A 13,844-nucleotide genomic window follows, 5' to 3' on the forward strand; every position below is an offset into this window, starting at 1 on the left:
TTGATACAGTATATTGCTATATATGCAGTGTCTTGGCCATTGTTTCAAGGCCTTCTCAGTGGCTAAAGCAAGAACATTTTAATATTTTTTCTTTTTAAAGAGAAAGTGAATCATGAATTCCCCCTGGTACTTCCAAGTCAAATGAAAGACTGAGGGTTTTTACGTAACTTGAAGGGATTACATCTGTATCTCCTTTCAGCCATGCCCCAATCCTGGTTCTTAGTGACACTTACATAGCTCCCCTTTGTGTTATCCTGTAGTGCACATATGATGAGCACTGGTGGTGCTGTGAATTAGGCCTGTGGCTGCTAACCACAAGGCTGGCAGTTCAAACCCATCAAACAGTCTGAGGGAGAAAGATGAGGCAGTCTGCTCCTGTAAAGACGAGTTGTCTCAAACCCTGAGGGGCAGTTCTGTAGGGTCAGTACGATTGGAATCAACCAGATGGCAGAGGGTTTACAGTGTCCACACAGTGGACTCAGCATAATCATGACAACACCCACCACAGAGAATAAACCAAGAAGCCATGCCCACTGCCATCACCTCAACTCCAGTTCACTGAGGCTCGATGCAGATTTTCTGGGACTTTCAGTCTTCACCACAAAGAATCACTCAGCCCATCGAGGCAATCCAACTCACAGTGACCCTCCAGGACAGGGTAGAGCTGTCTATGGGTTTCCTAAGGAGCACAAAGCCTCATCTTCCTCTCTCAGAGCAGCTGGGGGGTTCAAACTACTGACCTTGTACTTCTCAGCTTGTGGAATTATAAAGAGACTTTTCTCCAGCTTTGTCTCCCCCAAAGACATGCCAAGCCTTAGGGGCCTTTTGCTAGCATATGAGGGGAGGCCCGATGCTTACAGACATCCTCCATAAAGACAATCAGTCGCCAGACTATGGTAGACCCCACTCCCTGCTGTTATGGAGGATGGACAGACCTGCAGTTATCCATTTGGTCCCTGTAGGTGGAGTTCACACCCTACTGATAATGGTCTCTGTCAGTTGAGCCAGGGAACAGGTCAAACCGGCTCTGTGACATCCAAAGTTAGGCTGCCATCCTGTATCTAGGATCCGCCCATCTTGCCACATGTATACCCCCAATCCCTCCTCTTCCTATTGCGTGGATACCCCTTGATCACCCCCTCCCATTACTGTATTACCTATAGCACAAGATCTATGTCTTCACCTGTAATTAAGGGATTGCATGTCCCCAGGGGATATAAAGACCTTGGTTAGCATTAACTCTCTCTCTCTCCACGTGGACCACCAAGTGAGGCTGAGGTGAGCATTGCTACTATGAATTGTGTCTGACTCCATTATTTCAATCTCTCTTCTAACTCTCATGCTCTTTATGATTTTACTATAGTCTTTACTTATTGTCGCTGTACAATTGCGCCTACCAGACCTGTGATAATGTGTTAGGGCAGGTACCCTGACATCAGCTGAGCCCCTTAACTGCTGTGCCACCATCCAACAAGCCTGGTATGATTTGCTCTTGCTAACTTGTCTGCAGGTGTAGCCCAGGGGGAGCCACAATCAGTGCAAATTGGGGTCAGAAGCCAGCACCACTGGGGCTCATTCCAAGTCAAATCTGTAAGACCAGGTAGTCAGAGCGCTCTGCCTTCTCTCCCTGTGCCCTCGACCCTCCAGGTTATGGCAGTCACTCGGGCCACTCACCATTCCTGGTGTCCCGTGGATAGAAAAGCTATGCTGATGCTATCTCGTGGTCTGTGATAGGCAAAGTAACGTTATGACAAAGTGTGACACGGATCTGGAAAGTGTGGCTTGAGTTACAGTGGCACTTGCTTTACTGTGGTGGTCTGGAGCCAGACCCACCTGCACATACATATCGTATCTGAGAGGCTTCAAAAGGTGCACGGAGAAATAAAGTTAGAAGATGATGGATTGTTCCATGAACTCTTTGAAGGCCCCTGTCCTCCCCCGTGTGTATGCACATGTGTGCGCACGTGCACATGTGCGTGTAGAGAGAGGAGAGAGAAAGCACAGTTTCTTCTTGGTAGGTAGATACATCTTGGTGGATTATTTTGAAGGGTCACCTGTCCACCCAGTCTATGAAGGGACACATTTCAAAGACCAGACAGCCAGTTTGAGGCTTGGGCTGTAGAGCGTTTGTCTGTCAGTCAGCTACGTAAAAGGCACTCCCTTCTGTTTGCTTCTAGCCATTGAACAGAGCTTTGACCAGGATGAGGGCGGGAACAGGACATCCGTGGACCTTCGGATACGACGGACCCAGGTTTGCTGAGGCCCCTCCAGACTGAGGTCGTTAGTGCTTCAGGTTGAGTAGCAGGCTGAGGATACGGCTTTAGACTGCTGTCTTCTGGTGACCCCTGGGACACATGAATGGCCCCCTAGGGTTTTCTAGCCTGTCGTCATTGTGGCAGAAGAGCACCAGATGGCTACAGTGTACGTGCCTGCATTACAAAGAAAACCCCTGCTTCCAGCCCACCGGCAGAGTTGTGTTCTGAAGAGCAGAGAATTCCCCAGGTCTTGCCAGTGTTGGGGGTCAGGCCCTCATGGGGAGAGTGGTTGGAGGTGAGACTTGGACTCTCCCTGACAAAGTGACCAGGGAGTTCTAAGCATGATCCCCATTTTCTTTGTAGAGCCTGTGGCCCCCGGCCCCCAAGCTGTGGCTTGCCCTCCTTTACACACAGCGGGGCTGTCTGGTGAGAGTACCCGCTGTGTGAAATGTGGCAACCCACAGGGAGAGAAGCCCTTTGAAGTCTGAGCTTCTGAGCTGTAATGTCCTTGAGTAGAAGACATGACCACCTTGTACGTCTCATCCTGATGTTTCTCTGTTGGTAGCATTCAGTGCTGTCCCGGAAGTTTGTGGACGTCATGACAGAGTACAACGAGGCTCAGACCCTGTTTCGGGAGCGGAGCAAAGGGCGCATACAGCGTCAGCTGGAGATAAGTGAGTGGAGGGGAGCTTTCCCTGACTTAACACACACACTTCAGAGTACTTAACATAAAAAAAAAAAAGTAGGACCACTCTTGCTTTTACCAATATTATAAAACCAAAAGACCTTGCATAACTTCCTGCCGTTTGAGTCACGCCAGACTGCTTAAGTCATCTCAAGCTATTGATTATTTAGGTCTTGCAGGAAATTCCAGATGATTGGGTCTAAGTGGCCATTACTGTTCGAGTTCTTAGAGCCCTGGTGGTACAGTGGCTAAGTACGTAGCCTCTAACTGGAAGACCGGTAGTTGAAGCCCACCAGCAGCCGCTCTGTGAGGCCAACAGGGTCGTTCTCCTCTGTGCTGTGGCGGTGGGTGTTAGATGATGGGTTTGAACTGCTGACCTTGCGGTGAGCAGCCCGTTTATCCCACAGTGTCACCAGGGCTGCCTTTTCTCATTAGGGGTTTGTGTTTTTCTGCTTCTTCCTGTGCTTGATAATTTTTGCATGCCAGACATTGTGAATTTTACCTTGTTTAGTGCTAGATATTCTTGTATTTCCTGAAAACATATTTGGGTTTTGTTTTGGAATGCAGTGAAACCACCACAGTCAAAATCCTTTGAGGTCCGGGCAAAAACTCTGTAGTTTTTCGTGAATATTTTCCAGTTTTTCCTAATTCTTAAGTCATAGGTTAATTTTCCCCATCATTAGTACTTGCCCCAGAAGGTATATTTGAAAGGATAGAAAACCATTATTTGACAATTGTAACAACTCAGTTAGATTTTAGTTGGGGCTTTGTGGTTGAAAAAGTCCTCATTATAGAACACACTCTGCGGATGTTTCCATTGTCCGTCTTTCAGCTGGAAAGACCATGACCGATGATGAGCTTGAGGAGATGCTGGAGAGCGGGAACCCTTCCATTTTCACCTCAGATGTGAGTGCACCCTGTGTCTTCCTCTCTCTCCTGTTTGCTGTCAGCGTCCAACCGTCACAACCTCATCACACACTCTCTCTCTCCTGTGCTTGCTTTCCAAGATTATCTCAGATTCACAGATCACAAGACAGGCTCTCAATGAAATCGAGTCACGTCACAAAGATATTATGAAATTGGAAACCAGTATCCGAGAGCTGCATGAGATGTTCATGGACATGGCTATGTTTGTTGAGACTCAGGTAATCATGGGAAGCCTAATCCTCTCACGTAGAGATCTCTCCTGGGTGAAACCTCCTACTCGACTCCGCTGTATACCTGGCAGAGTGATTGTATTGGAGCCCTGCAACAGTGGAAGCAAGGAGAGCTCGTTGGAGACGGTCTGCTGAATTAAGCGGAGCCATGTCCGGAGGGCAGTCTGCGAGGCAGCTGCGTGCACAGGCCTCAGTCTCTACATGCATTGCCAGCCTTTAGAAGAGCACTATTTATTCTGGGGAGTTTTATCATAAAACGGTGTAAGTTTGCAGGATACAGCCAACAGTCACACAGAGGCGGGGGCGGGGGTGGGAATGGAAAATTGGTTATTTCTTTTTATTTTTGGTGGGACCCTTGCCATCCATGCTGTGAGAAATGGGGGAGTCAGGTGATACTTCGACCCGCTTTTTATTTTCAGGAAGTGTTCCAAATGAAAGCAAATTAGACAGCCAGACTCTTAAGCCTGTGGTTGCAGTTCCAGAGACTTTATTATCTCATAGACCTTCATTTACCAAATGCATTGCTTTAAACTCCATGAGGAAAATCCTGTCCATGTGGTGTTGCCTCATGGTTTGCGATTAGACATACCAATATTGTTTTCAGTCAGTTCATCTACTTCCAAATACATGTGTAGTTGAAACTTAGCAGTACATTTGCCTTTGTGAATGAACAGTTTGACTGTGCGTTACTCTCCAATGCTTTGCTGTGCACTGCTGCAGAGTATGTCTGCCGTGGACGGAAAACCAGGTAATGTGTCTCCTCCCTACCATTTCACTGGGATCACCCGTTTACATTCTTGCCCATTCATGCAGTCACCTCATGCCAAATATAGGCTACATTTAGTTTGCTGATATTTTAAAGAAATAGCAACAATGGTTTACCCCTTAGAAAAGACATTGTATGTTTGTGCATAATCCTAAATTGTTAGTTTAACATGCATATGCTTACTACCTGTCTCTGTGCTCGTCTGGAAAGAGAATTTTCACACTTTAAGGCATTTATCAGTGTCTAACTGAGATGCCTCAAATACCAGCATTGCACCCCACCCTCTCTGAGGTCCTTTAAAAATAGAAAATAAATTTTGAGTAATGTGTGTTGTGATGAGCCTCACCCTTTACCTCTCGTCAGTGTGGAAGTGAACATAGTATCCATCACATGTACCTCATGTTTGTCGACAAATCTCCTGTTTTATGGTTATCTTCAGATACCTAATCAAGTCCTTTGAAAATGTCTCCTGAGTTTGGAACTTTTTATTTTAAGGGTGAAATGATCAACAACATAGAAAAAAACGTTATGAATGCTGCAGACTATGTAGAACATGCTAAAGAAGAAACTAAAAAGGCTATTAAATATCAGAGCAAAGCAAGAAGGGTGAGTTTGGTTTTAAGAATGATAACGTTTCCCCCTTATGTCTGGTGTCACGTTGTAATGCAGTGTAAACCTGGTAGTTTGAAGAAATAAAAGCTTTCTCATGAAAAGCTTCACGGTAAATCAAAAACTGTTATTTTTACTACCAGTTTTAAAAGTCTGTTAGACACATTACGGTGACTATCAACCCTTTTGTGTGCTCTAAGTAATTAATCCTTCCCACCCAATTTCCCCCCTCGTCTAGCTTGGCCAAGCTTAAAGCTTTAGTGCTCTCGGTTTCTTGTGCAGGATTTGGAGGAAGGCACAAAACCAAGAGGATTGGAAATTCTCCTTTAAAATTATTGGCTGCGCCATATATATATATACACACACACATATATAAACTCTTATTTTTTTTAGATAGGCTATTTGCTAATTCATTTGTTTGGATACTATTTTTCTTGAGGCTGTGTAGTTGAGAGACCACCCACATAAAAGGCCCTCAAAAGAAAAGGGGTCCCTTTCTGCTTAGGATCCGCATAGTTTACCTTTAATAAGGGTTAGGTGAGTCCAATTGAAGTTTTTTGTTATTGGGACTAAAATCCAAGACTTTTTTGTTTAAACTGATTTAGATATTTTGCTGTCATTCCTTTAAAACTTGAGATAGGTTTTCACATAGTCACCCCTCTTTGCTTAGCATACAGAGAAGCTCTGAATGACTTAAGCTTTATAAATGCATTTTAATATTCCCTGAATCTCAAGTGTGTTGTGTGCGAATATAAGATCTTGTAAGTACAAAAAAATTCTTCTAAGAAAATAACTAAACTAAAATTGTGTTTTGGTTCTGAGAAAGAATCTCCTGTGTCTCCTGGCCCTCAGCCCTTGTTTCTTTCTCTCCTGTGTGGGGCAAATCCCACCTCTGACCCCAGTCCCAGAGTTTGTCATTGCATGTCTTCCTGGGGTGTGGTGGGTCTGTATTTCTACCTTGCTGAGTAGACCTGAAGCTTGTATGTCATTCAGAGTGGAAAGTGGTAAAAAATATGATGCCTGCTTTCAGGAATTATAAAAGCTGATTTACTAATTACTAATTAGAGGCTTTGATGCTTCACTGCTAATTCTGTTCTAGATGTTGGTGGTCCCCTGGCCGACTGCCCCATTTTTACCACCTCAGGCAGGTGGTGGAAGCCTGGGGCTTGTGTAGAGAAACTTGTTCAACCTGGCGAGGTGGGCAAACAAATAAGCACATGCTGGGCACAGAGTGCAGGACTGGTTACACAGATAACTGCTTTCTCAGTTTACTGAGCTGGCTACATAGCTCCGTGTACATGAAAATCATGTTATACTCCTTTGTCTCATTCCATCAGCAATTTATCCAAGTAACATGACCATATTTCCCTCCTCTCTGTCAAAGAAATCTAATTTCTCCGCATTCTCCTGCCGTGTTATGGGCTGAATTGTGTCCTCCCAAAATATGTGTTTGAAATCTTAATACCAATGCCTGTGGTTATAATTCCTTTTGGGAATGAGTCTTCTGTTGTGTTAGTGGGGCAGGACTAGTGTGGGGTGTGTTTTGAGTTACTAATCTATTACAAGAGATCCAAAGAGCCCATTAGGCAGCAGAGATGGGAGGTGGGGTGGAAGATAGATCTTCAAGGAACCAAGAAACAGAAGCTGCAGAGATAAAGACATTCTTCGAGAGCAGCGGTTCCCAAACTGTGGGTTGCGACCACTTTGAGGGGGCGAATGACCCTTTCACAGGGGTCACCTGATTCATAGCAGTAGCAAACTTACAATTATGAAGTAGCAACGAAATACTTTTATGGTTGGGGGTCACCACCACATGAGGAACTGTGTGAAAGGGTCGCAGCATTAGGAAGGTTGAGAACCACTGCTCTAGAGCCCACAGAGAAAGCCTTTCCCCCCAGAGCGGGAGCCTTGCATGAAGACTTCTCACTTCCTTGACTCTGAGAAAACACTTGTTTGTTGAAATTACCCACTTGGGTATGTCTATGATAGCGGCACTAGAAAACTAACTGACCTTAAATTAAGTCTTTTATTACTTAATTTTGGATAACCAAAAAATGCCCTATAGGGTTGAGCTGAAGCCCTTTGATGTAGACGGAGAAACAAGTCCTACTGGGTCATTTTTCAATAAATGATGTCCTTTAAGGTGGCACGATGGGTGAATGTATGACATAATCGGTTTGCATTTTCTTTGACAGAAAAAGTGGATAATTGTTGCTGTGTCAGTGGTTCTGGTGGCCGTAATTGCTCTAATTATCGGGTTGTCAGTTGGCAAGTGATGATGCAGATGATGGCAGTATGCATGCGTGGCAGTAAGTAACTAATCGCCTCATTTACTCATTAACACTTTCAACTAGCCAGACTTGGCCTATTAATTGACTGAATACTAAAAAGCCTGGCTGCCCCCCTGCGTGTTGGGTGGCGCCCTCTGGTGGTGTCTGCATCACAAGCTTAACTCGGGTCCACACCAAGGCTGCCTTTTGCGTAAGTTTCCTTTTAAAGTTTCTTTTGGGTGTACTCACCTTGCCTCAGTGGGATAGCTAGCTCTTTATAATTTTGATTTTAATTTCAGAAGATCGTTTCTCTCTCTGCATAGTTACTGACAGGGAAGGGCCACAACCATGATAATTAATGCTTAATTAGAAAACTAACACTTTAAAATATATCTTAGATGTTAACATTTTGAATAGTTGCAACTACTCCAACTTACTTTGTGAAACATATTTGTTCAAAAATAAAATGGTATCCAAATAAAACCATTTAAAAATGAAGGAAAAAGAAAAACTGTGGCTTTGCTCATTTTACTGTGGAATTGGGGGGGTTGGAAGTAAAGCTCTGTTACACTTTCCATGGCGTTAAAATCCGTTGTCTAATTTGTTTCTATTTGGCAGCATATCTTTTATTTGGGAATGTCTTCTGCATTAAAATGGAAACTACTTGTTATTTTGTTAGCATGCCTGTTATTAATTCTAAGATTTGGAATAGAAAAGATACTTACCATGATTGATTGATTTAGAATATCAGTATTTTCCCTCTGTTAGTGTGACCAGTAGCCTGAGTCTTTGCTCTCTGACTCCCCTTTGTATTAGCGCTTCTGCGTTGAGTGAATGCTGGCTGGCATGGTAAGGGCGGGTAAGCTGGCTGTTTCTCTGAAGGCATTGGTCTGGCATCACCACCGGGGAGATGAGGACACTGTGGGGCGACCCTCCAGGTCTCTAGATTGTAACACCAATCCCAGGTGAACTCATCACTTCGCTGCCAAATTGACAGTCCCTGGGCACTTGGAAAGACTATCATACACAGAAGAGTCATCGGACAGTCAGGTGTCACTACTGCTTTTCAGTCTGGGGGTGTATTCCTCAGCGTGCATGCCTGCTACGCTTAGGGTCTGTGGTGAGTAACCACAGGTTACATGCGTAACCACCGTTCGCTTGTGTTCTGATGCTGTTCAAGCCTCACCATTGCACTTGAAATTGCTTCCGTAGTGAGCTTGGGGATTTCACCCGGGTTAGCACCCGTTCTTGAGACAGATAAAAGAGCTTCTCGGAAACTCTGCTGTCATTAGGCAATATGCTGATGTGTCTTTTTTTTTTTTTAAACCATTTTCCTCTTGGCCCCACTCAGGAAAAATGGTACTTAAGCTTTTCCTTCACCAATATAAGGGCATTTTTTGTTGTTTGAAATCACTTTTGATAAACTATTTTCATAATGTTTCCTACAAGCCATAAAGTGGCTAAGTGACTGTGGATGCACCAGAGAGAGAATTAGACCATTTTCACTTAGGTCCGGAGGGACGAGTGGCTTTTCACTGATGCTGTTGGATTCTGATGTGGAGGCGGAGAAGGCCTGTGTGTCCTGTGCCCTAGCCCGGGCTTGCCAGTCTCCTTGGACCTGCAAAAGCAAACAAGTCTAGCAGGATCCTCAGGCACAAGAACAGATGGGGGTGCAAACAATTGATATTTTTGCACACAAGGCAGTCAGTGATTGGTGCCTTTTGGACAGTGGCTTCTGAGAGGTTGCATTACCCCTGCACCCTTCAGCATATACTTGTTGAACGCCTTCCTCGGGGGCTGCACGCTCTGCACCTGATAATCCCATGGCCTTAGCTCACAGACTGGGGGCCTTCAAAAAATGTGTGCAAAGTACAATATCTTTGAAATCTATTTGTCCATACACCTTTTGAGGTCCCTTAGATATGGAGACCAGTGAGGGAGGAACCTGCCCATGCTTTAATACAGAGTACCCTACATACTCAAGTATAAGCTGAGTTTTTCAGCACATTGTTGATGCAGTTTTTGTGGTAAAGTTAGGTGCCTTGGTGGAGATTCGGGTCAGCTTATACTCAAGTATCTATGGTAAATGCTGAGATTGGAACTTGGAACTGGACTGACTCCCAAGGGTGTACATTTTCCCTAAGGAGAATCTCAAGTATTTGAGCTATGAAGGTAAGTAAAAAAAAGTATTGCTCCAGAATCATAGAAATCTCTAAGAAACAAAGAAAGTGAAAATGGGCAGGCATGCTTTCTCAGCACAGCCTCCATCCAGGTGCACACCCTTCGGGAGGCAGTGTTTCCATCTCCTCCTTCCCTGAAGGACTCCGTACCCTTTGACCGCCTGCACGTCCACATGGCCGTCATGCTCCTTTTCAGTCTTCTTGAAGTCAGTCTGGGGGCAAAGAGGAGGATGGAGGGGCAGCGTCAGTTCTGTAGGGTGCATGGGTTCAGGTGTCCTAAAGAAATTCCCATAGGTCAGGTCTTGCTCCCCTCAAAGAGTGTGCAGGTTCATTGCTGTGATGGAAAAAAGTTGCTCTCATTGCAAATTTACTGGCATTTTCCTTCCAGTGTTCCTTGAAAGTTCTTCACCATCATAGTCCTGGGTCCTCTGAGACAGTCTATCAAAATTTCCCGTGCGGAATCCCCCAAATGGTCACCATACCTTCTGATCTGACCTCTCTGCTTACAATGTAACTGGTCCAGCAGCTCTCCTTGGAAACCTGTGTTCTGACTGAACATCTATTGTAAGGCACCCTAGCAAGACTAAGATGGTTGTTTTACAGGGAGAACTTGTCTGTAGCTATACTGTTAGAATGTATACATGCATGTTTAAACACATTTTGTTGGGAATAAGCATGAACTGGAACCCCAGCAGTACTTTTGACTTACTCTCATATTATCAGGATCATTAGCAAGGTTGGTAAACATATGCCTTTAGGGCACAGCGTTTCAGATCCGAAGGAACTGAGAAGAGCACACTCAGGCAGCCCCCCAGGAACTCAGCAGGGACGTAGTGGAGAGGCAGCTCTCTGGGGTGCGTGCACAGTGGACGGCAGTTGTGTGCTGAGCAAGGGACATGGTTAGTTCTGACAGTGCGGTGGGGTGAGGGCCTGGAAGGAAAAGGACCTCTCTGGAAAGGTGTGAGAGAAAGAAGATGCTGGAAAGGAGGGGTGCACCTGCACTGTTCAGCGAATGGCCTCAGGGTCTTCTCACTTTCATCTTTGAGTTGGATACAGGTTTCTTTGATTTTATAGCAATACGTTTTGACTCACCCTCGTCTACAGGTGCACCTCTTTATTGCACATAGCTTCATTGCTGTGCAGACTATGTGCTTTTGTTTTTTAAACAAATGGGAGGTTTGCAGCAGTCCTGTGCGCAGAAAGGCCCCGTTTTTCCAAAGCAGGTGCTCACCTCATGCCTGTGTGGCCCGAGTCAACATATTTCTGTGTACTGGGAAAGCAAACAGTGCATGTGCCTGGCTTTCCTGCGGGCTCGGCGCCTGTGATAGCCCCAGTGTCTGCTGATATTAAGAGGCTTCAAAAGGCTTGTGGGAAAATATCACTGGCTGGTGGTACAGGTCGATTTTTAAATCCTCGAAAGGCGTTGAGCCTTTCATTAAAGTCAGGCTACCTAAGAACTATCTGCACCTGTTCCCACTCACTTACAGGTGCCACTTAAAGGCACACTCTTGAGTGTACTCTGTTCTGAAACCTGGGATGACCCATTGCTTCAATTCTGGGAGGATTTTGTTGGGAACTGACACTAAATGATACTGGTGATTTCTTTCCTGTGGTGTGCTGCAAAATGAATTAATCTTTTTCTTTGTCTTGCAGAAAATGATGTTCATTATTATTTGTGTAATTGTTTTGCTTGTGATCCTTGGAATTATCCTAGCAACGACGTTGTCATAGCAGCCACATCCCAAGAGCTGTTCACCCTTGGTGACTCAGGCTACATCTGCGGCAAACCCACATCCTATCATTTCACGAGCGAGTCCTCAGTGTTGTGACGCACTCTGCATGGGCTGCGACTCCTTTCTGTTACAATTGCAAAGAGAACACACAGCCCGGGAAGCGTTGGAGGCGGAGTGTCAGGGTTAAGTCGGTGCCCTTGGGCTTTGTAACACGCCACCCAAATGTATCAATGTGGAGCTGGCTTCAATGGCCTTACAATAAGGAATTACTGAAGATCTTAATTTTCATTTTCATACTTCAGTGTTAAAATTTTTCATGTGAAGCTTAATAAGGAGTACTTTCTATTATGAAACTATTGGGTGTCAAGTATAAACCTTGACTCCCTCCCCTGCTCCCAGCAAGCAAGCTAATTAAGAGCTGTTTTGTACTGTTTAATCTATGTCTCTTTCTCGTTTGCAAAGATGATCTCTATCATCCCAAAAGCTGTTTTGTAAGATACTTATAGTTTTAAATGTTTACAAATTGTTTAATATATTAACATCTTAATTGGCTCTGTTTTATATACTAAAAAAATACCTTTTGAATAAAACAGGAAGTCTCATCATCCCAGAGCCATCTCTGTACAGTTGTTTACCAGGCTTGCCTTTGCCATTAAAAAAAAATGCACTGGTTGCCATTAAAAAAAATGCAAAGCATCCCCCAAAAGCGTTTCAAGTGCCTTCTGTTAACATGAGCCCACCCACACCTTCAAATTCCCCTTTCTGGTCCCTGCAGAAAAGTCTAGATGTTGTACTGAGCTCCTTGGCTACCTGCTCCATTGCCCAGGATAATAAATTGTCAGTTTAACACACAGTAAAGACAGTGGTCTCTTTTTTGTTCACTAAACAAATAAACAGGTTTTCCTGTTTATACCTCTAGACTCTGAAATTAAGTCTGATGATGAAACCCAGATTTAGGACTCAAAGAACAGAGTCTTAGACATTAAGTAATTTTAAAAAAAGTACACTCTAGTTCATTTCAATGATCTTGTTATGTACCTGATAATTCTGATGTTCAAAAGTTAACTGGCAAAGTTTCTAGATGTTTCTGATAAACATCTTATTGTTCATTATTTTTTTTCTGTAAAACAATATAATTTGTTTCCAGTCTGATAAAAATGTATGAATCTTACCAGTGAGTGGACGTTTGTGAAGATAGCAACTTGTTAGCATTTAGTTGAATAGGTAAAGGATATCCAAAACATATTCTGTACCCTTGTAAATTACTCTATGTGCATTCAGCTGTATGTTAACATGCTTAGGTCTGAAAACTAACCTCAGGGATATATGTACGCTTGGAAGTGTGGATAATAGCGAACAGTTTAGAGGTGTCCCTTCCTTAACAGCACCATGTTTTCCCACCTCCTCAACCCCCCAGCCAAATTGAGTGGCATCACTTAGAGTCACGCCTGTAGGCACATGCCTCATTTACTTGCTGGTTATCCCTGTGCACTCAGAACTTCTGTAGGAAGATGCCAGCTCACATATGTCTCGTGTCTTTAAAAGGCCTGTTAGGAATATGGTTAAGTTGAATATATAACTTGTCTCGAAGGGTATTTAAGTATTTAGAGATCATGACTGTATTGCTGTAACTTTTATACATTTGCATAATTATGTCTACATGTAGAAGCGGCACCCCTCTATACACTTCTGCTTTTTCTTCACCTTCAGTCTTAGCAAGATCCTAACTTTCTTAACAATTCTTAAATTATGGAAATGCTCTTTGGTTTCACTAATGATACACAAGTCAGTTGTCAGATGCCACGTTTGTATGTCCAGACTTCATGTATCTTTTTGAAATCCAATTTAAAAAATAGTTGCAGATCCATTTGTTACAGTTTCCATATTTTGTTATTAAAAAAAATTCTCTGAGAACTGAAAATCAAATGCTTTCTGGCTTGTCATTTCTGGAAAGACTTTTAGAGATATTTAATTGTATATCTATTAATAAACTGTTCTAAGAAAATTACCTGTGCTTGTTATTGTGTATAACAGTATAACTTAATAACTATAGGTGTTTTGATAATTGTGCTATCATTGTCCACATTACAAGTATGTGCTGGCCATGTCTCAGAGGTCAGCCACCAGGTAGGAAGGAAGCCTCCTGAGCTCTGCTATGTACAATCAAGGCTGATCCAGCTCCTTTGAGC

The 13,844-nt window shown here is 43.8% G+C and overlaps 1 protein-coding gene across 2 annotated transcripts in view; it reads left to right on the forward strand.

The window, feature by feature from the left end:
• Window positions 1-13,627, forward strand: part of STX2 (syntaxin 2) — a 30,774-nt gene extending 17,147 nt beyond the window's left edge. Inside the window, exons 5-11 of one of the 2 annotated variants that reach the window (XM_075535060.1) lie at window positions 2,178-2,251; window positions 2,821-2,929; window positions 3,773-3,846; window positions 3,948-4,085; window positions 5,359-5,469; window positions 7,668-7,781; window positions 11,576-13,627. In XM_075535060.1, coding sequence (XP_075391175.1) covers window positions 2,178-2,251; window positions 2,821-2,929; window positions 3,773-3,846; window positions 3,948-4,085; window positions 5,359-5,469; window positions 7,668-7,748 — 587 coding nt within the window. In that variant the 3' untranslated portion in view covers window positions 7,749-7,781; window positions 11,576-13,627. The remainder of the gene's footprint in view (window positions 1-2,177; window positions 2,252-2,820; window positions 2,930-3,772; window positions 3,847-3,947; window positions 4,086-5,358; window positions 5,470-7,667; window positions 7,782-11,575) is intronic. The other variant, XM_075535061.1, reaches the window with a different exon arrangement.
• The last annotated feature ends 217 nt before the right edge of the window (window positions 13,628-13,844 follow it).

Source organism: Tenrec ecaudatus, chromosome 16 (assembly GCF_050624435.1).
Source record: "Tenrec ecaudatus isolate mTenEca1 chromosome 16, mTenEca1.hap1, whole genome shotgun sequence".
In the NCBI taxonomy this organism is placed as follows: domain Eukaryota; kingdom Metazoa; phylum Chordata; class Mammalia; order Afrosoricida; family Tenrecidae; genus Tenrec; species Tenrec ecaudatus.